This window comes from Bos indicus, chromosome 17, assembly GCF_029378745.1.
Source record: "Bos indicus isolate NIAB-ARS_2022 breed Sahiwal x Tharparkar chromosome 17, NIAB-ARS_B.indTharparkar_mat_pri_1.0, whole genome shotgun sequence".
Classification (NCBI taxonomy): Eukaryota; Metazoa; Chordata; class Mammalia; order Artiodactyla; family Bovidae; genus Bos; species Bos indicus.
In genome coordinates, this window is record NC_091776.1 from 56,067,754 (window position 1) to 56,093,283 (window position 25,530).

Consider the following 25,530-nt stretch of genomic DNA (forward strand, 5'->3'; position numbering starts at 1 on the left):
GAAATTATGAAAGCCGAAAGACCATGAAGTGACATTTTTAAAGTGCTAAAAACGAAAACAACCTCTAATAAACTTGTTTACAAAATAGAAACAGACTCACCCTGCCCACCCATAGTTCTATACAATAAATAATCCCATCTATACAATAAAAAACATCCTTCAAAAATGACAGCAAAATGCAGACATTATAGACACACAGAAGCTGAGGCAGTTTGCCAGCAGCAGTCATGCATGGTCAGAAACATTAAAGCAAGTCTGCGGCCAGGCTATAGGAATATGATCCCAGATGGAAATAGGGACCCACAGAAAGAATAAAGAGATCTGAAAGAGTAAAGATGCATTCACATTGGTAGAAAATTGACTGCTTAAAGCAAAATTAATAACTGTTTTGTGGCCTTAAAATAAATACAGAAAAAAGCAACAACTAATAAAAAGCATTCATAAGTTTGGTTTTGCTAAATTTAAGAACTTATGCTAGCACAGTTTACAACAGCCAAGATATGGAAGCAACCTAAATGTCCATCAACAGATGAATGGATAAAGAAGGTGTGGTACGTACACGTACACACACACACACACACACACACACACACACACACACACAATGGAATACTGGGCTGTGCTGAGTCACTCAGTCATGGCCGACTTCTTGCAACCCCATGGACTGTAGCCCTCATCTGTCCATGAGGATTCTCCAGCCATGAAGACTGGCATGGGTTGCCGTGCCCTCCTCCAGGGAATCTTCCCAACCCAGGGATCAAACCCAGGTTTCACACACTGCAGGCAGATTCTTTACCAGCTGAGCTACCAGGGAAGCCCCCATTGGAATACTATTCAGTATGAAAAAGATTGAAATAATGCCATGTGCAGCAACATGGACTAGAGATTATTATACTAAGTGAAAAAAGTCAGAAAGAGAAAGACAAATACCATATGATATCACCTAATATGTGCAATCGAACATATGATACAAATAAACTTATTTACAAAAGAGAAACAGACTCACAGACATAAAAAGCAAACTTACGGTTACAAAGGGGAAAAAGAAAGGAGGGAGGGATAAAATTAGGAATTTGGGATTAGCAGATACAAACTACTTTTTATAAAAGAGATAAACAACAAGGTCTCACTGCATAGCACAGGAAACTATATTCAATATCCTGCAACAAACCTTAATGGAAATGAATATGACGAAGAACTTATATATGTTTATAAAACTGAATCCGTTTACTGTATACCAAAAACTAACACACTGCAAATCAACTATACTTCAACTTAAAAAATAACTGAAAAATAATAGCAACCAAAAAGAACTTCTGCCCATCAAAAAGCACATTAAAGGAGTCAAAAGGGCTTCGCAGATGGTGCAGTGATAAAGAATCTGTCTGCCAATGCAGGAGGTAAGAAACTCGTGTTCAATCTCTAGGTTGGGAAGACCCCCTGGAGCAGGAAATGGCAACACACTCCAGGATTCTTGACTGGAGAATCCCATGGACAGAGGAGACTGGCAGGCTACAGTCCTTGGAGTCTATAGAGTTGGACATGACTGAGTGACCCTGCACACAAAGGAGTCAAAAGAGCCTGGATGAATACACACATGTGACAAAGGCCTCATATATAGAATATAGAGAGAGTTCTTACAAATCGATAATAAAAAGGCAAATAAATCAATTTAAAAAAAGACAGGAGACTGAAACAGATACTTCACAAAGGAAGAAATCAAATGATCAATCAACATTTGAAAAGATGCCCAAGAGCATTGTTCATCAGAGAACTAGAAATTAAAGCCACAGTGAGTCATCACTGTGCATCCACCAGAACGGCTGCAACTGAAAAGACTAAGTTTTCATGAGGATGTGGAGCAACCGGAACTCCCATCCATGGCCAACAATGTGGAATGCTGGCAGCTTCTGATAAAATGAAACATACTGCTGTTTTATGACCCGGCAACCCCTAAGAGAATTTAGTGTACATGTATATTCACACAAAAGATATAAAAGAATGTGCAAATAGCTTTAATAGACTTTAATAGACTATCATGATAGTCCCAAGCTGAAAACACTGGATGTCCGTAGATTATATATTCAAACAATGAAATACTACCCACTAATAAAAAAGAATAAGGTAAGTTGCACAGGTGTGAAAGTGAAAGTTGCTCAGTCGTGTTCAGCTCTTTGTGACCCCATGGACTATACAGTCCATGGAATTCTCCAGGCCAGAATGCTGGAGAGGGCCTTTCCCTTCTCCAGGGGATCTTCCTGACCCAGGAATCAAACCGGGGTCTCCTGCATTGCAGGCAGAAGCCCTGCACAGGCGTAATGGTGAGCAAAAGAGGTCACAGAACAGTACATACTCAATGACTTTACTATATGAAGTTCAAGAATGGGCAGACTAGTGAAGTGAAGTGAAAGTTGCTCAGTTGTGTCCGACTCTTTGCAACCTCATGGATTATAGAGGCCATGGAATTCTCCAGGCCAGAACACTGGAGTGGGTAACCTCTCCCTTCTCCAGGGGATGAAAAAAGTTATAACGGCGGTTATTTCTGGCCTGAGGGCATGCAGTATTGATTAGGAAGAAACTTCAGAGAATCCTGTTCGATGACGAGGATGTCCTGCATATCGACTAAGGGGTGATAATACAGATTATATCTATATATAAAATTTAATTGAGCTGTAATTTAAGATTAAAACAGTTTGTGTGCACAGTTCTACTGCAACTAAAAAGAAAAAAAACACTAAGAAAAAAGACCCCTTTTGCTTTCTCACACTTCCTAGGGTCAACCTCAATGCCTTTATTAAAACAAAGATAAATAGGCAGATAGATAGACAGACACAGATATATAGACATTTAAATAATTATAATTCTGGTTATTGTTCATATATGTTTGCCCAGGACCATCTCGATTTATACATGTTGTGCCAGTGTAAATAATTACAGTACCCCCTTTCACCCTGATAAGTATCCATTGTAGATAATAAATTACATGACCACACTCATTATACTGTACATAAAACAATCGTTTAACCCTTCCCCCAAACTATACATAACAGTCAGGTTTCTGTGTCTATACATATGGATGGACCTTATTTTTTGTGGCTACATAATATTCTATAGGATGCATGTATCAGGTTGGCCAAAAAGTTCATTCAGGTCTTTCTGTAACATCTACGGAAAAACCCAAACAAATTTTTTGGCCAACCCAATACATGACGTTATTTGACTCTGCTGCTGCTGAAGATTTTAGGCTGTCTAGTTTTAAAAATTGCAGGATTAATGCTGTTCCTCAGTGTGTGGTTCAGGTGTGGGTGACTTTAGTTCTCTGGGTTCCAGGGGTGGGCAATACCCAAGTGGATAACTCAGGATGGTTCATTCAAAAAAGAAAAGCTTTTTTCCTGCTATTATGAAACCAGAGGAACTTCAGCCTGGAGCTGCTAATGGCCATTCTGACACTCAGTGGAGACTTCTTGCCTTAGGATGGAACCACCACAGATGAAAACAGGAACAATGAAAACAGGCAGATTCCCAGTGACTTTATCTAAGCTCCTGAATACTGCTATAACTAAAGCCACATCCCCTAGAGTCTTCTATAATGTGACCCACTAATTCCTTTGTCTTTTTCTTTTTCTCTTGTATGAGTTTGTTTCTGTCAATAGAAATGGAAAGATTTCTAACAAATTATAACTGATAAGCATCTGTCTGTCTATCAACCTCCCCTTCATGGATTACAGCTTTGCTGTGGTAAAGGGGCTTGGGTAATTCAATGAAGCTATGAGCCAAGCTGTACAGGGCCACCCAAGACAGACAGGCCTAGTGAAGAGTTCTGACAAAATGCGGTCCACTAGAGGAGGAAATGGGAAACCACTCCAGTATTATTGCCTGGAAAACCCCATGGACAGTATGAAAAGACAAAAAATGTGACACTGGAAGATGAGTCCCCCAGGTCGTAAAATGTCCAATAGGCTACTGGAGAAAAGTGGAGGGCAATTACTAATAGCTCCAGAAAGAATGAAGTGGCTGAGCCAAAGTGGAAATGACGCTCAGCTGTAGATGTGTCTGGTGGTGAAAGCAAAGTCCAATGCTGTAAAGAAATTGCATAGGAACCCAGAATGTTACGTTTAGAAACCAAGGTAAGTTGCATGTGGTCAAGCACAAGGTGGCAAGAGTGAACATTAACATTTTAGGAATCAGTGAACTAAAATGCATGGGAATGGGAAAATTTAATTCAGATAACCATTATATCTACTACTGTGGGCAAGAATCTCTTAGAAGAAATGGAGTAGCCTTCATAGTCAACTAAAGAGTATACAATGCAGTACTTGTGTGCAATCTCAAAAATGACAGAATGATCTCAGTTCGTTTCCAAGGCAAATCATTCAACATCACAGTAATCCAAGTCTATGTCCCAACCATTGATGCTGAAGAATCTGAAGTTGATTCATTCTATGAAAACCTACAAGACCTTCTAGAACTAATACCAAAAAGAAAAAAAAAAAAAAAAAAAAAGCTATCCTTTTCATCATAGGGGACTGGAATGCAAAAGTAGGAAGTCAAGAGATACATGGAGAAATAGGCAAGTTGGTCTTGGAGTACAAAATGAAGCAGGGCAAAGGCTAACAGAGTTCTGTCAAGAGAACACATTGGTCATAGCAAACACCTTCTCCCAACAACACAAGAGATGACTCTCCACATGGACATCACCAGATGGTCAATACCGAAATCAGATTGATTATGTTCTTTGCAGCTAGAGATGGAGAAGTTCTATACAATCAGCAAAAACAAGATCTGGAGCTGACTGTGGCTCACATCATCAGCTCCTTATTGCAAAATTCAGGCATAAATTGAATAAAGTAGGGAAAACCGCTAGGCAATTCAGCTATGACCAAAATCAAATCCTTTATGATTATACAGTGGAGGTGATAAATAGATTCAAGGGATTAGATCTAGAAGATGGAGTGCCTAAATAACTATGGAAAGAGGTTGGTAACACTGAACAGGAGACAGTGACCAAAACCACTCCAAAGAAAAAGAAACGCAAGAAGGCAAAGTGGTGATCTGAGGAGGTTTTACAAATAGCTGAGGAAAGAAGCATATTAAAAAGACAGCATATTAAAAAGCAGAGACATTACTTTGCCAAAAAAGGTCCATCTAGTCAAAGCTATGGTTTTTCCAGTAGTCATGTATGGATATGAGTTCAGTTCAGTTGCTCAGTCATGTCTGACTCTTTATGACCCCAAAAACTGCAGTTCACCAGGCCTCCCTGTCCATCGCCAACTCCCAAAATTTACTCAAACACATGTCCATTGAGTCTGTGATGCCATCCAACCATCTCATCCTCTGTTGTTACCCTCTCCTCCTGCCTTCAATCTTTCCCAGAATCAGGGCCTTTACCAATGAGTCAGTTCTTCACATCAGGTAGCCAAAGTATTGGAGTTTCAGCTTCAGCATCAGTCCTTCCAATGAATATTTAGGACTGATTTCCTTTAGGATGGACTGGTTTGATCTCCTTGCAGTCCAAGGGACTCTCAAGAGTCTTCTCCAACACCACGGTTCAACAGCATCAATTCTTCAGCACTCAGCTTTCTTTATAGTCCAACTCTCACATCCATACATGACTACTGGAAAAACCATAGCTTTGACTAGATGGACCTTTGTTGGCAAAGTAATGTCTCTGCTTTTTAATATGCTGTCTAGGTTGGTCATAACTTTCCTTCCAAGGAGTAAGCATCTTTTAATTTCATGGCTTCAGTCACCATCTGCAGTGATTTTGGAGCCCCCCAAAATAAAATCTGTCACTATTTCCATAGTCTCCCCATCTATCTGCCATGAAGTGATGGGACCCGATGCCATGATCTTAGTTTTCTGAATGTTGAGCTTTAATCCAACTTTTTCACTCTCCTCTTTCACTTTCATCAAGAGGCTCTTTAGTTCTTCTTCGCTTTCTGCCATAAGTGTGGTGCTATCTGCATATCTGAGGATGGATGTGAGAGTTGGACTGTAAAGAAAGCTGAGCGCCTAAACTGATGCTTTTGAACTGTGGTGTTGGAGAAGACTCTTGAGACTCCCTTGGACTTCAAGGTGATCCAACCAGTCAATCCTAAAGGAAATCAGTTCTGAATATTCATTGGAAGGATTGATGTTTAAGCTGGAACTCCAATACTTTGGCTACCTGATGCGAAGAACTGACTCATTGGAAAAGACCCTGATGCTGGGAAAGACTGAAGGCAGGAGGAGAGGACGACAGAAGATGAAATGGTTGGGTGGCATCACTGACTCGATGGACATGAGTTTGAGCAAGCTTCAGGAGTTGGTGAAGGACAGGGAAGCCTGGCATGCTGCAATCTATGGGGTTGCAAAGAGTCAGACATGACTGAGCGACTGAACTGAACTGAGCAAAGAAGAGAAGTAAAAGGCAAGGGAGAAAGGGAAAAATATACTCAACTGAATGCAGAGTTTCAGAGAATAGCAGGGGGAGATATGAAGGTCTTCTTAAATGAACAATGCAAAGAAGTAGAAGAAAATAATAGAATGGGAAAGACTAGAGATGTCTTCAAGAAAACTGTATCTATCAAGGGAACATTTCATGCAGGATGGGCACAATAAAGGACAGAAACAGTATGGACCTAACAGAAGCAGAAGAGATTTTAAAAAGGTGACAAGAATACACAGAACTGTACAAAAATGGTCTTAATGACTCAGATAACCACGATGGTGTGGTCATTCATGTACAGCCAGACATCCTGGAGTGTGAGGTCAAGTGGGCCTTAGGAAGCATAAAGTTAGTGGAGGTGATGGAATTCCAGCTGAGCTATTTCAAATCCTAAAAGATGATGCTATTAAAGTGACGCACTCACTATGCCAGCAAATTTGGAAAACTCAGCAGTGGCCACAGGACTGGAAATCAATTTTCATTCCAATCCCAAAGAAGGGCAATGCCAAAGAATGTTCAAACTACCATTAAGATTGCACTCATTTCACATGTTCCCAAAGTTATGTTCAAAATTCTTCAAGCTAGGCCTCAGCAATATGTGAACAGAGAAATTCCAGATGTAAAAGCTGAGTTTGGAAAAGGCAGAGGAACCAGATATCAAATTGTCAACATTCACTGGATCATGGAGAAAGCAAGGGAATTCCAGAAAAACATCTACTTCTGCTTCATTGACTCCACTAAAGCTTTTGAGTGTGTGGATCATGACAAACTGTGGAAAATTCTCAAAGAGATGGGAATACCAGACCACCTTACCTGTCTCCTGAGAAACAAACTTGTATGTGGGTCAAGAAGCAACAGTTAGAACAGAACATGGAGCAACTGACTGGTTCAAAATTGGGAAAGGAGTATGACAAGGCTGTATATCATCACCCGCTTATTTAACTTCTATGCAGAGTACATCATGCGAAATGCTGGGCTGGAAGGCTTACAAGCTGGGTTCAAGATTGCCAGGGAGAAATATCAACAACCTCAGATATGCAGATGATATCACTCTAATAGTACCACCTCATGAAGAGGAACTAGAGCCTTTTGATGAGGTGAAAGAAGAGAGTGAAAGAAGAGAGTGAAAAAGCTAGCTTCAAACTCAACATTCACAAAACTAAGATCACAGCATCTGGTCCCATCAAGTCACAGCAAATAGAAGGGGTAAAAAGTGGAAACAGTGATAGGTTTTATTTTTGTGGGCTTCAAAATCACTGTAGACAGTGACTTCAGCCATGAAATTAAAAGATGCTTGCTCCCTGGAAAGAACGTTATGACAAACCTAGACAGCATATTAAAAAGTAGAGACATCACTTTGCTGACAAAGGTTCATGTAGTCAAAGCTATGATTTTTCCAGTAGCCATGCACAGATGTGAGAGTTGGACTGTAAAGAAGGATGAATGCCTAAGAATTGATGCTGTTGAACTGTGGTGCTGGAGAAGACTCTTGAAAGTCCCTTGGACAGCAAGGAGATCAAACCAGTCAATTCTAAAGGAAATTAACCCTGAATATTCATTGGAAGGACTAATGCTGAAGCTCCAATACTTTGGCCACTTGATGCAAAGAGCAGACTCATGGAATAAGACCCTGATGCTGAAAAAACTGAAGGCAAAAGGAGGAGGAGGCAGAGGATGAGATGGTTAGATAGCATCACCAACTCAATGGACAGTAATTTGAATAAACTCCAAGAGACAGTAGAGGACAGAGGAGCCTGGTGTGCTATAGTCCATGGGGTCACAAGAGTTGGATACAACTTAGTGATTCATCAACAACAACATCTACCCACCTACTTTTCTATCTTCAAGAATGTGTGTGTGTGTGTGTATATTCAAGAACATTTGTTCCCGAAAAGACGTACAAAAAACATTCATAACAGCATTTTTGTAATAATTCCATCCCCTTCTCCCTCTGAAACTACAGCACCCAAAAGTCCTTCAGTGGGTAAATGGAAAATAAATTGTAGTATATTCACACATAAGAACACGATACAGCCGCAGTGAGAATGAGCAAATGACAATTACACATGAAAACATAAATGAATCTCATAATAGACAAATGAAGCCAGATCCCAAAATGTATGTACTGTATGATTCCATTTACATATACTGAAAAACAGGCGAAACATACTGATGGGGACAGACATCAGGAAGAGGATTACCACTGCGGGGGTCTGATAATGCTTTACATCTTGATTCTGGTGAAGAAGAATGGATCTTTTCACCATGTAAAAACTCAGCAAAGTGTACACATATCTATATACATTTCTATGTATACTTCAAGAAAAAAATTTTAAAGCATTTGAGTGAGAATAAAATGATTTAGAAAAAAAAATCTAATAGTGTAAAAGGTTTCAGAACACACAGGTGAATGTGAGAAATTGCAAAATTGGTCCTGATGCAAGGTATTTCAGTGGTGAGAGGCCAGTTTTCAGGCCTCTGCTATAAACCCAAAGTGTATTTCTCATTTGCATTTCCCAAAATTTAACCTCCGTACAGATACAGGAGTCTACTGAAAAACAGACAAGGAACCAACAAAGGAGGAAACCCTGAAGGAAACTTTGGGGAAAGGTGACCAAAATGCATGTATCTGAAAGTTGGTATTGTATTGGGAAGGAAGAGAATTCTCATCACATTCCTCACTAGACTTTAAACAGAAATGCTCTAAAGATTTGGTGAAAGAGTGGTATGCCCTCATGGCCAAGGTCTCTAGAAAGAAACGTGGTGCTAGAAGGGTGGGCAAGGCTAGAAAACGAAATTTTGAATGAAATGAAGGAAATGGATATGAATTAACAACTATGAATGAAATAAAAATGAATATGCATAGTTCAAATAATAAAGCAATGGGTGCAGTACCTAAGGAAAGCTAGACTTCCACAGAGCTTCAGTGTGCTCAAGTGTTCAAAAGGATTTCACCAAAGATGGCAAGGAGACCATATCCCCAGAAGTAGACTTCTAGAATTAACAGAAAACCTATAGGCAAGGAGTGGAAATTTAAAAAAATACCACAAGCAACAATTTTTTTTTGGCTATTTTGGCCATGTCACATGGCTTGTAGGATCTTAGTTCCCTGACCAGGGATCAAACCCATGCTCTCAGCAGTGAAACTGTGGAGTCCTAACCACTGGACTGCCAGGGAATTCCAGCAACACATTTTAAATAGGATTTGTGTTGTTCAGAGCAAGTAGATGTACAAGGAGATAACAGGTCCTCTCTTTGCAGAAGATGCTGGATGAATTCAGTCAACACACATTTATCACTTGTCTTCCATGAGGCTGGCACATAATAGGTGTGCCTCAAACAGTGGCTGTATATACTGAACACAAAGATTAATGATGGTCCCTTGTCCGTGGCCCTCTGTTAGTGGTGGTGCAGACCTGTGAGCAGGTGCGTGATGAGGGCTATGACCGTGGCACCCCGCACAACTGAGGAGAAAAGAGACAAGGGAGGGCGTCAGAGGAAGCTTGCTGAGTGGAAGAACTGCCTGATAGCAACTGGGAAGAGAGTGTAGAGGATCAGACCATGCCTAAGTTTGGCACCTACGTCTGGCCAGCCCTCTCTCAGAGGGAGACTCCTGGGGACTATCTTTATCCCCACTGCACTTGAGAAAACTGAGGCTTGGAATGGAAGGTGGTGATGTGCCTCAGGTCACACAGCTGGGCAGCAGCAGAACAAGGGCTCATCCGACAGAACACGTTACCATCTTGTTCTTTGGCTGGGGGCAGAAAGCTGCCGAAATGCCCTTCAAGGTTTCTCAAAGACTCTGATTCTGGGTGACGAGTCCCCGTCTTCTGGGAAATGCGTTGGTCTGGGTTATACTGCCTCCTGAACACAAGAGAGGAATGCTTTGGCTTTGGTTCCAGTGCTCTGACGTCTACCTCTCCTTGAATACAAAGCCCAAGTCTGAGTGCCTCGTGACCCTGGCAGAATCGGAGGCAGCCCCCGCTGGTGCGTTCACGTTCTGCACACAGCTGTGCCATTTCTGCCTTGAACCCGCTGAGCCTTTGTGGCATCTACTCTTTTTTTTTTTTTTTTAATTCATTTGGGGCCAATAATATGCTTTGTTGAGAACCAGGCTTTGTAAAATGAAGAAATTAGCTGCAATAACATTGTGTGGTCTATATTAATGAGTTGTAACTCGATATCAAGTTCATTATCAAAACAAACCCTTCATTTGCCTGAAGGCTTATGGCTCTGTGTCTGGCTGAAAAAGCAAGCCTCCCTTTGTGAAGGCAGGAAAAACAAACCTTCAGAAAGTGGCCATTTGTGCTGAAAATGCCCCCGACACACCCTTCACGGAAACTGCATGAATTGTGGTCCTGTCATTTACGGCTGGAGACACCCTTGTGCTCTTTTGCTTTGGGCTTAAAACATTACCTGGACTGCTCCGCTCTGCTATCAATCTTACCTAACGATCTATTTACCTAAAGTACACAATCACAGACCAGCCTCCCATTACAGTCTAGGGCAGATGAAAGAACATTAATGAAACCAAGAGCCTGCAGGACTGGATGGCTTGGCAGTTGGTCTGAACCGCTCCCTGCCCTCGGTGTCCAAGTGGCCAGGCTGTCCTGGGTTTTTTTTTTTTTTTTCCTTTTTCTCTTTTTCAACAGATGAAATTGCTATAATAATTAAAGGAGCTAAAAGGAAGCACAGGAGGAGCTAGCAAATACTGTTAAGTTTCAGGATGCAAAGGGGAGAGGGGTGGGGAGAGAGAGCAGAGAAGAAGCGGGGAGGAGGGTGGAGGGAGGACGAAGCGAGAGACGACAGACCCTTTACACACAGCCTCCAAATCTGTGGTGAAGCAAAAACTGCTCTCTGTGGACTGTGACATTTTTTGATTCTCCCTGAATCAGGGCTGCGTGCTTAGAGGGCGTCTGACTTCTGACCAACCTCCTCACCCACTTCATTAAGGGCCCTACCACGGGCTAAATTCAGGTCCTTTAGGTGCCAGAAGGGGCTCTCTTCCTTCACAGGCAGGCGAGGTCTAGTTTCAAGTCAATTTGCAGTAGGACCAGGTTCTAACAATAAAAAGGAAGAAAAGGGGCCCCTTTGTTTTGCGAGGAACTGAGAGATGGCTGCATTTGAAGTGACTTATGTGGACATCGTGACATCCCCCCGCCCGCCCCGCCCCAGGATGCTCCCATAATGTCTGATGAGCTCAGAAGGGCTTCTGCAATGGGGAGGGTGCGGGCTGGGGGAGCACAGTTCGGACCTAAATTTGGGGGCTTGAAAGTGAAGCCAAGTCTCCATCTCAGCAAATAAAAGAGTAGCAGCTCTGGGCCCCATGCAGAGAGGGGAAAACAAAATGGGACTTTGGAGCCAGACTGGTCTGGTTTTGAGCCTCAGTTTTGTCAGCTATAAAATGAAGGGGACAACACCTTCATCATGGGGTTGTCATAAAGTCTCAAGTAAGACAAATTTACAAATATAAATCACCTGGTACATTCTGAATCCTCAGTAAATGGTAGGATAACAAGTAAAATAGGTTGCAGGACAGTACAAAGCGTCCTTGTATGGATCCAAGATGCCAGACACCAGACTCCAAAAGAAGGTCAGAAAGACCACCTGGAAGGCATTTTCGAGGTAGCGGTAGGAGCACATAGGACTCTCCATTTGTATCCCCACGCTGAGAATATAAAAACAGAGAGTGGAAAGGGAAAGAGACTTGTGCAGTGACTTGACAGCAGCTGCTGGGATGCTTTGAATCGTGAACCCAAAGGGAGGAGGCAGCTGCATCCTTCAGCTCAAATCAAATGAGAGACCAGATGCTGTGATTATCAAGAGCATAAAATGTGACCCCTGCAGGTGGGGGCTGGCGAGCTGGTCTCTGATAACCTCGGGGAAAACCCAGAGGACAGAAGCAGGCTGGGTCGTGCTTCTGGGGCAGGGCGGCAAGATGGAGGGTAGCTCTCTTAGCCTCTGTTTCCTCACCTGCAAAGTGTGGTAAATATTGCCTACCTCTCAGTGTTGTAGAGTGAATGGAATTGGTCAGTTCATCAGAGAGGAGAAGCAGATAGCCTACGGTCACAGTGCAGGTGAGCAACAGTGCAAGCAGGACTGGAAAGACCCTGGAATGATCTGTGGCCCAGGTGCTAAGTCAATCAACCCTGACAAGGGTTTGTCTGGCCAGACTAGGAAGCTCAAGAATTAATCCTTTTACTGAGACAATTTAAATCCCAAGCCCTGGAGCTGCACAAAAAAGGGAACAGGCAGGGTTATTTGTTGGTTTGAGGCAGGGAGGGAAAAGGTGAGAAGACTGGTCAGGGTTAAAGAATCATCAGGCTGCCCATGCCAGCTCCCCTGGACCCGTGGAATGCTCCTCCACATCCACCATGTTAATTTCCTACCAGAATGCCAGATTCATGTTCTCAGATTCCCTGGTATCCGTCTGCTTCCTGAGTTTTGAGAGAACTTTTTAAGAAGGTCTAAAAATACCAGAGAAGCAGTCTGATTAGTAGAGGATGGGATCAGCCAATAAGCAAGAGCAACACAGGGGACAACCATGTGCTAACTGCCGCTTGGGCATTTGCTTCAAGGGCCCTTGGAAACAATACATTTCAGTCATGTTACCCTTTTGGCTGCCATTTCCTGAATGTATAAAAAATGATCGGCACGAGAGTCATCATCTCTGGAAATGTCAGTATTTAAATGTTTTAATGCTTGATATTTTGGGGAGCCAATGGCTTCAACCCCTAAGTGGAAACATGAAGAGAGAGCATTCAGTGAGCACCTATTATCTGCCAGGGGCTTTCCTTAGTATTATCTCATTGATCCTCCCAACAACCCTCCAAACCCAGAGTTGTTATTATTTCTGTATGTGAGACAAAGTTACTGAGACACGGAGAGCAACTTGCCCCCAGTCATACACATAGCAAATGTTAGAATGTCATCTCTCTTTATGGGGCACCCAGTATGTGCTGGGGATGTACTGGTGCGTAAAACACATACAGCCTTTTTCTAAGTGAAATTTACAGTTACCCTGGGGGATGTGATGCCTCGCTTGCCATGCAGAGCTATCCTTGGTCCTGAGAATACAGACTATTCTCATACTGAACTTAAATCCTGCACTAGGCACTGTGCTAGGCTCTGGGCATAGACTTGTGAGCAAGGCAGGGTCCTTTCCCTTCAATGAGCTCGAAATCTACTGGTGGGACCAGACAAATTAACAGGCAATTATGATGTGGGGTTATTTTTTCCTTTTGGTAGAAAATAAATAATTCAGCAGGTCAGAGCTTGGATTTAGACTAAATCCATTTAACTAGATATTTATCCAAATTATTCAAATCAATTAAACTGTTTACAATGATCAACATCTCAGCCACACACACCCCAGAACCTCATTCCTCATTAGCTGGGCCTGTCTTCCTTGCCGTTTTATCTAGCAGGTCTTGACAGTGTACTGACCCAGCATCAAAATATGCCTTTCTTGGAAATGCGACTCTAATTAGAAATGGCTGATAAACCTTCATTGAAATGAGCATTCTTTAGAAAGATGCATCTAAGCCACAAACAGGAGTTCCCCCCACCCTTGCTCCTCCTTGTCCCCAGCTGTGCTTCTCTTCCAGAAAAGCTCACTGGCATATTTTAGCAAGAGCTCAAGAAAATGCAAATATCCTTGTCTGTGGTCACGGCGCACAGTCACATTCTTGTTTACATCACCTACAGCTAAAATTGGCACTTTCCTTTTTCTGCTGGAGACTTCCTGAATATACTCTTTAAAAATTCGACTGACAGATGCTCCTTTTAGAGAGATACTCGTCTACTGCTCCTTCTTACTGCAGGCAGCCAGGCTGATCTTAAGAGCATAGAATTTCTCTAGTTAGTTGGTCCTGGATTCAAATCCTATCACCTACGTGTCTGGGTATCTCTGGGCAAGTCACAAAATCTCTCCAAGCCTCAGTTTTCTTATCTCTACAAACAGGGGTAATGATAGCATTTGCCCCACGGGACTGAAGAGCTAACTTAAATAAAATATGCAGAACACAGTAGTGGCATAATAGATGCTCAATAAGTGGCAGCCATTATTTGCTCTCTGGAGTCACACAGCAAGGAGGATACCCCCAGACTGTGAGGTTGGGGTTCTTGGTTCTGCATATGAATATGAAGAAACTACAGAGGTGAAGTGATTTGCCCAAGGTCATACAGCTATGTAGCAAGAGAGCTCATACTCCAAACTGATCTCCTAATTCCCAGCAAGGGCCACATCCATTCCACTGCTGTTTGGAACCCTGGAAACATCTTGCCGTGGAAAACTACAGTTTCTTGTGGGGAGGAGGGGAAGGGGAGAAAGTTCTACAAGGAGGAAGAAGATGGAAGGTACAGCACCTTTGAAACCCAGTGTGACTTCCAAGTAGACCAAGTAATGAAAGATGGAGCTGGAAAAGCCAGCGGGGACTAGATCATGCACAGCCTTTTAAACCTTATTAAAGATAATCATCTTCATTTTGACGGCCATTAATTGTTCTAACCAGGGAAATGACAATATCACACTTGTAATGAAAGAGAATGGGTTGGAAGAAGGTCAGATTGAAGGTAAAGGGGGCAGTTGGGAGGCTGGTGGAATAGTCCAGGCTAGAGATGGAGATGAAGGCATCCTGGATCAGGTAGTGACCTTGGGGAAGGAGGCAGTGTCCACAGAGTGCCTGCTCTGAGGCAGCTGATTGAACATGAGAGATGACAAAGAGAGAGAAAGCAAAGATGAAGCTCGGGTTTCTGCCTGAACACCTGGGTACACAACGGCATCATTTATTAAAATGGGGAACGTTTCACCATTCAGCCAGGGAAAGGTACTCAGGACTTGGGTGGTCCTGCACTGCCGTGGTTCTCAACCCAAGATGACTCTGGTCCCAGAGGACATTTGCTAATATCAACGCATTTGTGGTTGTCACAATTGGCATCTAGTGGCTAGAGACCAGGGGTGCTGCTCAACATCCTACAACGCACAGGGCAGCCCATCAGCCCCAAATGGCAACAGAGTCAAGGTTGAGAAACCCTGTTCTGCTGAAATTCATAGACTTAAAGGAAGTAAAACATTAGAACTTTTCAGTTATTGAAAGATTTAATGGGAACTCATGGAGCTAAATCCTCCCTAATTTGAAAACCCCCCAGGATAGAAACTTGGGTAACTTCGTGTGTGGAAGAGAAGAGCATGGAAAGACTTACCTGCTGGAGCTCTGTGGAACAGCCTTTTGTCCAACAGGGCATCAAGAAAGAACCTGTTCCTTGGGGGAGAACAGCAACAAACTCCACCTCACCCTGATGCATTAGAAAATAAGAAAATCCAGCCACGATTCGGTGTCTTGTATCACCCCAAGTCCACATCCAGCCAACAGCAGGTCAGATGGCTTCACTGCACCTTTCTTCCCATGATAGAACTTGCTTTTATCTCCAACTCTAATATATTTTTCACCTTTCTTTTTGACTTATTTGCCATTTTGATTCATGGTTATTTATGCATTTTCTCTCCAACAGAATTGTGGATTTCTTGAGAGAAGCCCCCAAGTCTGATTCATATTAATGCATCCAAAACACCTGTCCTATGCATTTAATTGACATCTCAGAGGGTCATACTGACCCTGCACCTGGCTACTCTGCTGCTAATTCGCGTCAGTCGTGTCCGACTCTGTGCGACCCCATAGACGGCAGCCCACCAGGCTCCGCTGTCCCTGGGAGTCTCCAGGCAAGAACACTGGAGTGGGTTGCCATTTCCTTCTCCAATGCATGAAAGTGAAAAGTGAAAGTGAAGTCGCTCAGTCGTGTCCGACTCTTAGCGACCCCATGGACTGCAGCCCACCAGGCTCCTCTGTCCATGGGATTTCCCAGGCAAGAGTACTGGAGTGGGGTGCCACTGCCTTCTCCGCTGTACCAGGCTACAATGGGGCATTACTTTCCATTCTTTCTGCCACTGAGCTGCAGCCAGCCATGGACCCCTTGAAGCCCCTGACAACACTGAACCCATTCCAGAAATCATGCCAAGTGTATAATCTTCCCACTTAGTGAAATCCAGAAATCCCAAAGCGCTTCCACACTTGCAGGCAGAGGCAGATCTCCAAACAGAGTTAACTTTTGAGTTATTAAATACAACTTCCGACTGCATAAATTCCAACTTAGACAGAAATACATCAGATCAAAATTGAGCCTGCAAGAAATTTTTTCAGCAGAGTTTGAAAACAGGAATTCAGAAGGGAAAATGCCACCATCTCATGATAGAAGGTATCCCATTACTGGTGATTATGATTTTGAATTTAACTGTCAGAAAGATCTCTGAGAAAAATATGTTGATTTGTTCAGTCCAAGAAAGGTTTAATTGGCTTCTGTCAGATTTTATGTAAGTGCTACTTGCCACTGAACCCCACGTGGATTCTGCAGCTTTTGAACTGAACAGATGACGGCTGAGTCTTCAGAGGCTGCAGGAATGCTGACAAGGGGTCAAGGACGGGTCTCTTTCTATGGTTGTGCAAAGGCTTGTCCAGAGATTGATTCTTTAAGCGCCTCCCCCCCCACCCACTCTCCAAATGATGAAAACAGAAGGGAGTCAAAGGAATAAAGACAGTCCACTATCTTGGATCTCTTTTCATCTGACTCCCTGTATTTTTCAGTTTCTGGAAGGTGGTTCCATGTGATTGTCTTTTTCACTTCTAGGTATCCTCAACACCTAGAATTACACTTAGCACACATCTGGAGCTCAGTAAATACTAGTGAATGAATGTTTCGCTTGGTGACTTCCCCCTTATCCTGACCCCCTCAGCCCTTCAGTGGATTCTGCGCTGTTTTTTAAAGTACCACTCTGGACAAAGGCCCTTGACATCCCTAAACAGTTGTGGTACAGGCTAAGAGCTGTCTCTCTCTCTTTTTTTCAGGTTACTGTATTGCTTGGGACCCCCAATATCTGAGTTTTTGTGAAGTCATTTGTGCTAGTTATTGCTGATCAGTCAACCTGACCCCCATCTCCAATACTTTCACCTCTCTCTTGCTCCTGCTTTTCCACACTCAGGATAGACACACACTTTCCCAGCCATTCTTTTTTTTTTTTTTTCCACCCTCAGCCATTCTTGCAATTAATAAAAGACAGGTGGCAGTACCCTAGCAGATGAGACATAAGAGGAAACACGCTGGGAATTTTCCTGGAAAGTCTTTGTTTGCCTCATTAGAAAGACAAAAATAGTTCTTACCCTCCATTTTATTCTCTTTCTACTGGAATATGAATGTAATGGGTGGAGATGAGGTAGCCATTCTATGACCATGAAGGAAAAGGACCTGCAAGTCTTAACATTAATAAGTTCCTCCTTGAACCAATGCCAGTGGGCATATACCTCCAGACTTCTCACATAAGAAAAATAAATTCACATTTGTTTAGGTCACTGCTTTTGAGTTTTTTCTCTTACTTGCAGCCAAGAATGATCCTAATTGATACATAAGGTTTTCTTTTTTTTTAAACCGTTTCTGTCTCTCCATAGGATTCAAACATGAGTAATGAGACTGGGCTGAAAGTTAAAACCAAGGGATTTAAATCACACTTAAGGGCACTGGCACTCCCTTTCCTACAACTAGGATTTTTTAACTGGGTCATGCATTTCTGCCATCAGGATGAACTCTCTCCTGCAAGGCATCTCATCCTTCACAAAATTATGCTGATGTTGTTGCTGTTCAGTCACTAAGTTGCGTCCAACTCTTTGTGACCCCATGGACTGCAGCATATCAGGCTTCCCCATCCTCCGCTATCTCCCAGAGCTTGCTCAAGTTCATGTCCATTGGTCGGTGATGCTATCTAACCATTTCACCCTCTGCTGCCCTCTTCTCTCCTTGCCTTCAATCCTTCCCAGCATCGGGGTCTTTTCCAATGAGTTGGCTCCTCACATCAGATGGCCAAAAGTGTTGAAGCTTTAGCATTAGTCCTTTCAATGAATATTCAGAGCTGATTTCCTTTAGGACTGGCTTGATGTCCATAAAAATATACTCTCACACAAGTTCTTAAAAATATCCCTAGGCCTGCTTCTTCCCTTCTACCCTTAAACTGGGACTTGGCATCACTAATGATGGATCCCAGTCTGCGACTTTACAGTTAATGCTCAGCTTCCTTCAGGCTTCACATCTGGTCTATCTTCAAAACAGTGATGGAGGCACACGTGTCCAGTCAGAGAAGACAAAGGAGCATGAGTCATAATAACAACTGTCATCACCTACTAAGGAGTTCACTGTGTACTGAGTGCCATGCTCAGTATTTCAGACGCATTATTTTATTTAATCCTTTCAAAAGATCTACATGGTAGACCCTATTATTATTCAGGCCATTTCACAGAACCTCACATTAGGGTCAAAGAGTGCATTCGAGACCACCTTGTCTGATTTCAAAGGCAGAGAACTTACCCTGTCACTAAGCTTGCATCATATCAATTAGACTCTGATGGGTTTCTTCTACTGCTCCTCTCCCATCCCCACCCTCACCTCTCCATGCTCAGCAGCTGCTTCTTCACAGATGAGACAAAGAACTCACTTCATTTTGTCCAGCATAAAGAAAGTGCCTATCGTTCTTCCCATGTCAGAAGGTAATGAACACATGCCTTCCTGGCACCCTGATTTATCACGGAGGGAGCCGACTGTCACGTGGGTCTGCGATTAGACACAGCCATATTTGCTGAGGCAAACATCACCAGTCCAGAGCTTCAGGGCAGAAAGAAAACAAAACAAAGCAACAACTCGAATTCTGCAACTGTCTCCATGCAGTAACAATGGAGCCAGAAGAATCCCTTGGGGAGAAAAAAGGACTCGTTGCTATCTTCCTGGCCTAAAAGTCATGAGTGGTGATAAAAATGAAGGTGCAGCTGGCTGGGATTTTTTAGAACTGAATCTCAAGTGGTCTTCAGATCTCTCATTTATTTTATTTTTCAGGGTAATCACTGATTCAGGGCAGGGGGCGTAGTCTCCGTGATTAGAGACTAGAGAAATTACCCAGTGCTGAGCCCACTTCGAACAAAGACCAGTGACTCACCACGTTACCACTTCAGGCCACAATTTCTCTTAACTGAACAAAGAGGAAAATCGCTTCATGTTTGCAGTGGAAATGTATTATGTTGGAGTCAAGGTTTCTCTTGTTGGAGGAAACCCGTGCTTGTTTGATTCCAGATAGCCCAACTGGATGGTGGGCTGAACTTCTGAGAGCTGCCCTGGGCAACTCCATTCTCACCATTGGGGTGGATGGTAGTGGGTGTGGGACGGTGATGCTCAGGCCAAGGTCTCCTTAGATGGGACTGTATATAGCTTGCCTCCATCTCCCTGAATCTGCCAACTTACCTCTCAGCAGAGAACTAGACCCTGGGGCTCTTCAAGCCTCAGTCTATTCAGGTGCAAAGTGGGGGTGGGGGTGGGGGGGTTGTAATAACTACATCTCTATCACAGAGTCAATTAAAAGATTAAGCAACAGTGTCATAATGGCTAACATTTCCTAGTATTTACTCTGCGCCAGACCCTGTTTTAAGAGCTTTACCCATATTAATTCATCTAATCCCCACAAAACCCTATGAGACTGGAACATTTTTAGCTGGATTTCCTCTATTCTAAGATGTGCATTTTCTTTCCTCATTTCAGCATCTCTGAAACTGGGGTACTTCTTATAATTGAAAGTAGGGCATAATTTAGTCAGTAGTTTTGTTTCTTGTTGGCACACGCAGAAAATGGTGATGCCTCTTGAAATGGAAGATGCCTTAGATCAAATACAAGGTGCCCACTTCACAGAGGAGGAAACTGAGGCACAGAGAGGCACTGATTTGTTCAAGGACCCACAACATAATTGAGTGTCAGAGTTGGGGTCCGAACCCATATTGTTTGCTGAAGAATCTGCTCTTTTAATCACAAAGCTAGGATTCACTGAAGCACCCAGTCTAACTCCTGCCTGTTTCAGTGTCTGCCCAAACTAAGGATGCTTCTTGTCCCTCTGCCACCCAGAGACAGAACTTCTATAAAGGATTCCATGCCTTTATATAGTTTTTGCCAAATGCCATCCCTACATTTCCATTCTAGAACATGGAGAAGGTGTCTGAAGTGCCCTCCTCTGTTTCAGTCTCTTCCAAAGAAGAAAATGTGGACCCATGGTAATCTACATATGCTCTGCTCCCTCCCTCCGCCATGGCTAATCCCATTAAACTTCTCTTTTGCTTCCTTGAGAAACAAAAGGACAAGGGACAAGGAACTTCTTAAACAGATTAGGGCGTCTGATTTAGGGCAGGCTAGACGGTTTCCTCAATAAGACATTCAAGCAGAGGATTTGCACACATTATTTACACTCCCTCCCTCCGCCGAAAAATCTACATGAAGATGCTGTGCAGAGAAAGGTTCCATTGTAACACTGGTTATGATAAAGCAACTTTCAACCCCATGAGAAGAAAAACAGCCAGAGGGCTTCAGGACACTTTTGGGAGTTGCCGCCAGGTGTCACCCATTACACCAGCACAGGGCAGGAAGTGGCATTCCCATTAAGCCCAGCTGATCTCACCTTCCTCCCCTGAGAAGCCAGATTCTTCCTCAAATCACGCCTCACTGGACACCTGGCTGCCTGGCATTTGTTGTGGTTTAGTGGTCTAGTCACTAGGTCGTGTCTGACTCTTTGCCGCCCCATGGACTGTAGCCTGCCACGCTCCTCTGTCCATGGGATTTTCCAGGCAAGAATACTGGAATGGGTTGCCATTTCCTTCTCTAGGGGATTCTCCTTACGCAGGGATTGAACCTGTGTCTCCTATATTGGCAGGGTGATTCTTTACCACTGAGCCACCAGGGAAGCAATCAATGCTTTACAGTAGCTCTAAAAAGTTGAAATTTCTAAAGGCATGATATTTCAAATGTCAGCCAGGGACACCCTAGGGTCTTCATTATTTCCTAGGCAGTGGGGTGTGGGCAGCAGGATTTCCGTGGTTTTGTGCCTGAGGTCTTGTTTATCCAACAGATGCCTGGAAGCCTGCTTCCCTGCTCTTGACCTTCCAGAGTCCTATCTACGCTCCTCTCAAGACAGAGACGGTCTTTTCAACCTCTGGGTCCTCCTCTACTTTCCCCAATGTCTCTAACCCAAGATGGAAAACCTGGTTACATGACCTCTCTCTCTCTTTTCTCTCTCTCTCTCTCTCTCAAACACACACACACGAGCCTGAATTACCTGTCCCCTGCATTCCCACTACACCCAATGATACATCCCTCCCATGCCATTTATCACATTGCATCACAGTGAACTGTTTATCTCTTTTACTTCCTGCCCCAACATACACACTACAGATTGTGAATATTTTTTAGGCAAGTTTTAAATTTTACAAGAGCAGGTATTTAGCACACAAGAGAAATTCAACATGTTCACTAAATGAATGAAACAACCATGTAACAAAAATCTAGGAAGTGCTAACGACCTAAGATGCTGTTCTTCAACTTTGGACATATCAGAGCATGCTCACAGCAATCCCAAGAGGAGGTCCTATGATATCCCCATCTTACAGACAAGCAACACTGGAGCAGAGAAGTTCTGTAACTTGCTCAAGGTCACAGGGCTGCAAAGAGGCAGATCCAGGGTTCAAGCCAGGCTATTTGGGTCCACTGGCCATGTGCTCACACTCACTACTGATTCTTGAAATATCTACTTCCTTCCCTTCTCTCATTGCTATGCTGGGAAGTTCATTCCCAGAGGGGGTTGCTCTGCATAAAACCCATTTCCGTGTAGCATTCTGAAACCAGAGGAGACACTGGTAAAGACTGCATATTTCAGAGGGAACTCAGTAAGAGGGCTGAACAGTGAAGGCTGCACAGAGCTGTGTCAATCCTTGGAAAGTAGGAGCTCAGGAACGCTTTGGATCACTACATAAGCACAGGTGAGTTTTAAACTCTCTTCTGTGCCTTGACTTTTTTCAAAGCCCTCCTTCCTGGGACAGGACCTTGAGCCACAAGATATACCAGTGCGGGTGGCCCACAGAAGGCCAGTAATAGGCTCTGCTCCCCTCCCACTGTTCACCTACCTTGGCCAACGTAGGGGTAAACATGGGGGTTTGCAGATACAATAACAAAGACACGTTTAACACAGACAGACATAACTGGCCCGCCCAGTTCTGATCATCAAAAACCAGAAACAATTTGATGCCCAGCACTAAACACATACTCATTTTTGATTTGTCTTTCAAACCAACAACAGTATTTCTTGTCCCATACATTCATGATCAAAAGTGTCAGCATCACCCTAAACAATTTCCATATCTTACTGAGTCCTCACACTGTTTCTGCCTACTTGATGTTCCTGTTCACATTTCATAGACAGAAGCAAATAAAGCCTCAGAGATGCTAAGCAACTCATCTCAATAGCTGGTGAGACGCCAAGTCAGGCTTCAAACCCCAAAGACTCTGTAGCCTCTCTACGGAGAGAGAGGATGTGCACGTACCCCAAGCACTGCGGATCTCTGAAAATAATTTCTGCGATGGCAAACCTACAATTCATCTTAATTTTTTCCTGATGTTCTACAGTGTCACTGCCGATTTATTCCATCATTTTGGAATTACTAGCTAATACGATGGCCCAGCTCCCCGTTCTGGCTGGCATTTTCATTCTTCACGAGTAACCAACCACTGATAGCAATAGGGATGTGTCACAATTTAATTACACCCTGACTCTTCTTTCTCCTGATGTCCCTGATTGGTCTGGAGGCTAATTTCTATTTTTCGTCTTGAAAACACGACTGCTTTCACAAAGAGACAAGAGACTCACCTGTGTTAGGAGAGCTGAGGCAAAAAAGGGAAAGAGGGCCCCAGAGGCAGGGGCACTCTGCATCTTCTTGGTGATTTTGGTCATCTTGGAAATCCTTCAGGCTAAACTGTGTCCAGCAGGGAAGGTTTTGTTTTGTTTTCTCCCCCAGAATCTTCTACATCAGCAGTCACTGGTGTCAAGGGCTTTCCAGCAATTTCTCCCTGACTCACAGGTCCTAATGAGACTCCAGACAGGTTTCTGACTGGGGAGGAATTAACTGGAAAAGTAAGTCTTGTTGGGTTTCCTACCAACAAGATAAGGAAGCCGCCGCGGGGTGAAATCAGGCAAGCCCCGGACTTACTTTTTAGAAAGTCACAAACTTTTATGTTTTTCCACGTTTGGGACGGGGACAGCTTTGTCTTCTAGAAACAAAAATAAAATATGAAACTAAAAAAATAAAACTCCGCTGAAAAAGTCTGAGGGGGGCCCATGGAGGGGCCCCCGGAAATCCATCCTAGGATTGCAGCGCCCAGCCGAGAGGGAGGGAAAGCCACCGCCGCTAACCGGCAGTCCCGGGCCCACGCGGTCGCCTGGCAACGGCGCGCCCAGAGGAGGGCTTCCTATTGGTTGGGATCAATAGGAGCAGGGTCGCGAACTCTCCCGGGCCGCTGGGCCCCTGGCTGGAAGCTGGCGGCTAGCCAGGGAGCCACGTTCTCCAAACTTTGGTTTTTCCTTTCAGGCCTGAAGACCTTGACCCTTTCTCTTCATCTAACTACAAGCGTCTCTTTCCTTCCAAACTCTGCCCTGTCCTGCCATAATTCTCTAGTGCCTTGGGTTGGGTAGATCCATGTGGGCCTTGAACCCGTCAATTATTTTACTGTGAGATTTCTCTGTTTTATTCACCCAACAACCATTCCTACTCATCCTTCAAATCCCTCACAGACACAACACATATTCACACATAAATGTATACGTGTATATGTTATGTGTGCATGACATTCAGTTCAGTTCAGTTGCTCGGTCATGTCTGACTCTTTGCGACCCCAGACCTCCCTGTCCATCACCAACTCCCAGAGCTTGCTCACACTCACAGTCCATTGAGTCGGGATAACATCCAACTATCTTACCCTCTGTCATCCCCTTCTCCTCTTGACTTCAATCTTTCTCATAATCAGGGTCTTTTCCAATGAGTCGGTTCTTCACATCAGGTGGTCAAAGTATTGGAGTTTCAGCTTCAGCATCAGGCCTTCCAACAAATATTCAGGACTGATTTCCTTTAGGGTGGACTGGTTCGATCTCCTTGCAGTCCAAGGGACTCTCAAGAGTCTTCTCCAACACCACAGTTCAAAAGCATCAATTCTTCAGCACTCAGCTTTCTTCATAGTCCAACTCTCACATCCATACATGACCACAGGAAAAACCATAGCCTTGACTAGATGGACCTTTGTTGGCAAAGTAATGTCTCTGCTTTTGAATATGCTGTCTAGGTTGGTCATAGCTTTTCTTCCAAGAAGTAAGCTCTTTTAATTTCATGGCTGCAGTAACCATCTGCAGTGATTTTGGAGCCCCCAAAATAAAGTCTGTCACTGTTTCCATTGTTTCCCCGTCTAGTTGCCATGAAGTGAATGAAATTAAGTGCTTGGAATGTGCTAGATGTTGCACTGTCTTCTTATATATATTAACTCAGTCCTCACAGCACATCTTTAAGGAAGGTATTTCCTTACCCTGTTTTACAGACTAGAAAACTGAAGTTCAGAGAGATTGAATGATATGCTTAAGGACCCACAGAAAGTGTGTGAATTAGAATTCAAAGCCAGACCTGTTTGACTCTAAAATCCAACCTCTTAGCCACATGAGCCTGGATAAGACACCTGACTTGGATGAGGCTTAGCTTCCATCGCTTTCACATGGGGAAAGTAGCTGTGCTACAGGTATCAAGGTTAAAACAGATCATTATGTAAAGGCTGAGCACATGAGGAGGCCTAGTTAAGTGGCAACTAGTATTATGTCCTGACACCCCATTCCCAGGAAGAATTAGTCATTTTTGCAGTACAGTGTTCATTTCACAGCAGATATTAATACTAATATTTATTGATCACAGGCTCTGTGCCAGGAGTTCCACTGAGCACTTTACATACATTAATTCATTTAATCCTTCCAGTAGCCCTATAGGATAGGTTCCAGCCTGCAGATTGATTGTACGTATTCTGATTTATGTGCTTTATCCTTGGCATTATTTCACACTGGATCAATCTGACTCTTTTTATCTCTAACCCCTGAGCGGCTAAGGATTATGACATCATCACAGCCACACAATGACCTCACCTTCTCTTTAGAAGGCATGGCTGCAAGATGA

General features: G+C 43.5%; 1 protein-coding gene across 9 annotated transcripts in view; it reads right to left on the minus strand.

Moving 5' to 3' along the window:
- CCDC60 (coiled-coil domain containing 60) overlaps positions 1-23,749 on the minus strand; it is a 176,797-nt gene extending 153,048 nt beyond the window's left edge. For 5 of the 9 annotated variants that reach the window (XR_002182672.2, XR_011561176.1, XR_002182671.2 and 2 more), the window contains exon 1: positions 23,196-23,748. Coding sequence is in view for 3 of the 9 variants with exons in the window: in XM_019977985.2 (XP_019833544.2) it covers positions 23,196-23,279 (84 nt within the window). In the remaining 6 variants the exon portion in view is untranslated. Of the gene's footprint in view, positions 1-23,195 lie in introns of all 9 variants that reach the window. The other 4 variants (XM_070769568.1, XM_019977988.2, XM_070769569.1 and 1 more) reach the window with 2 other exon arrangements.
- Positions 23,750-25,530: the final 1,781 nt, after the last annotated feature.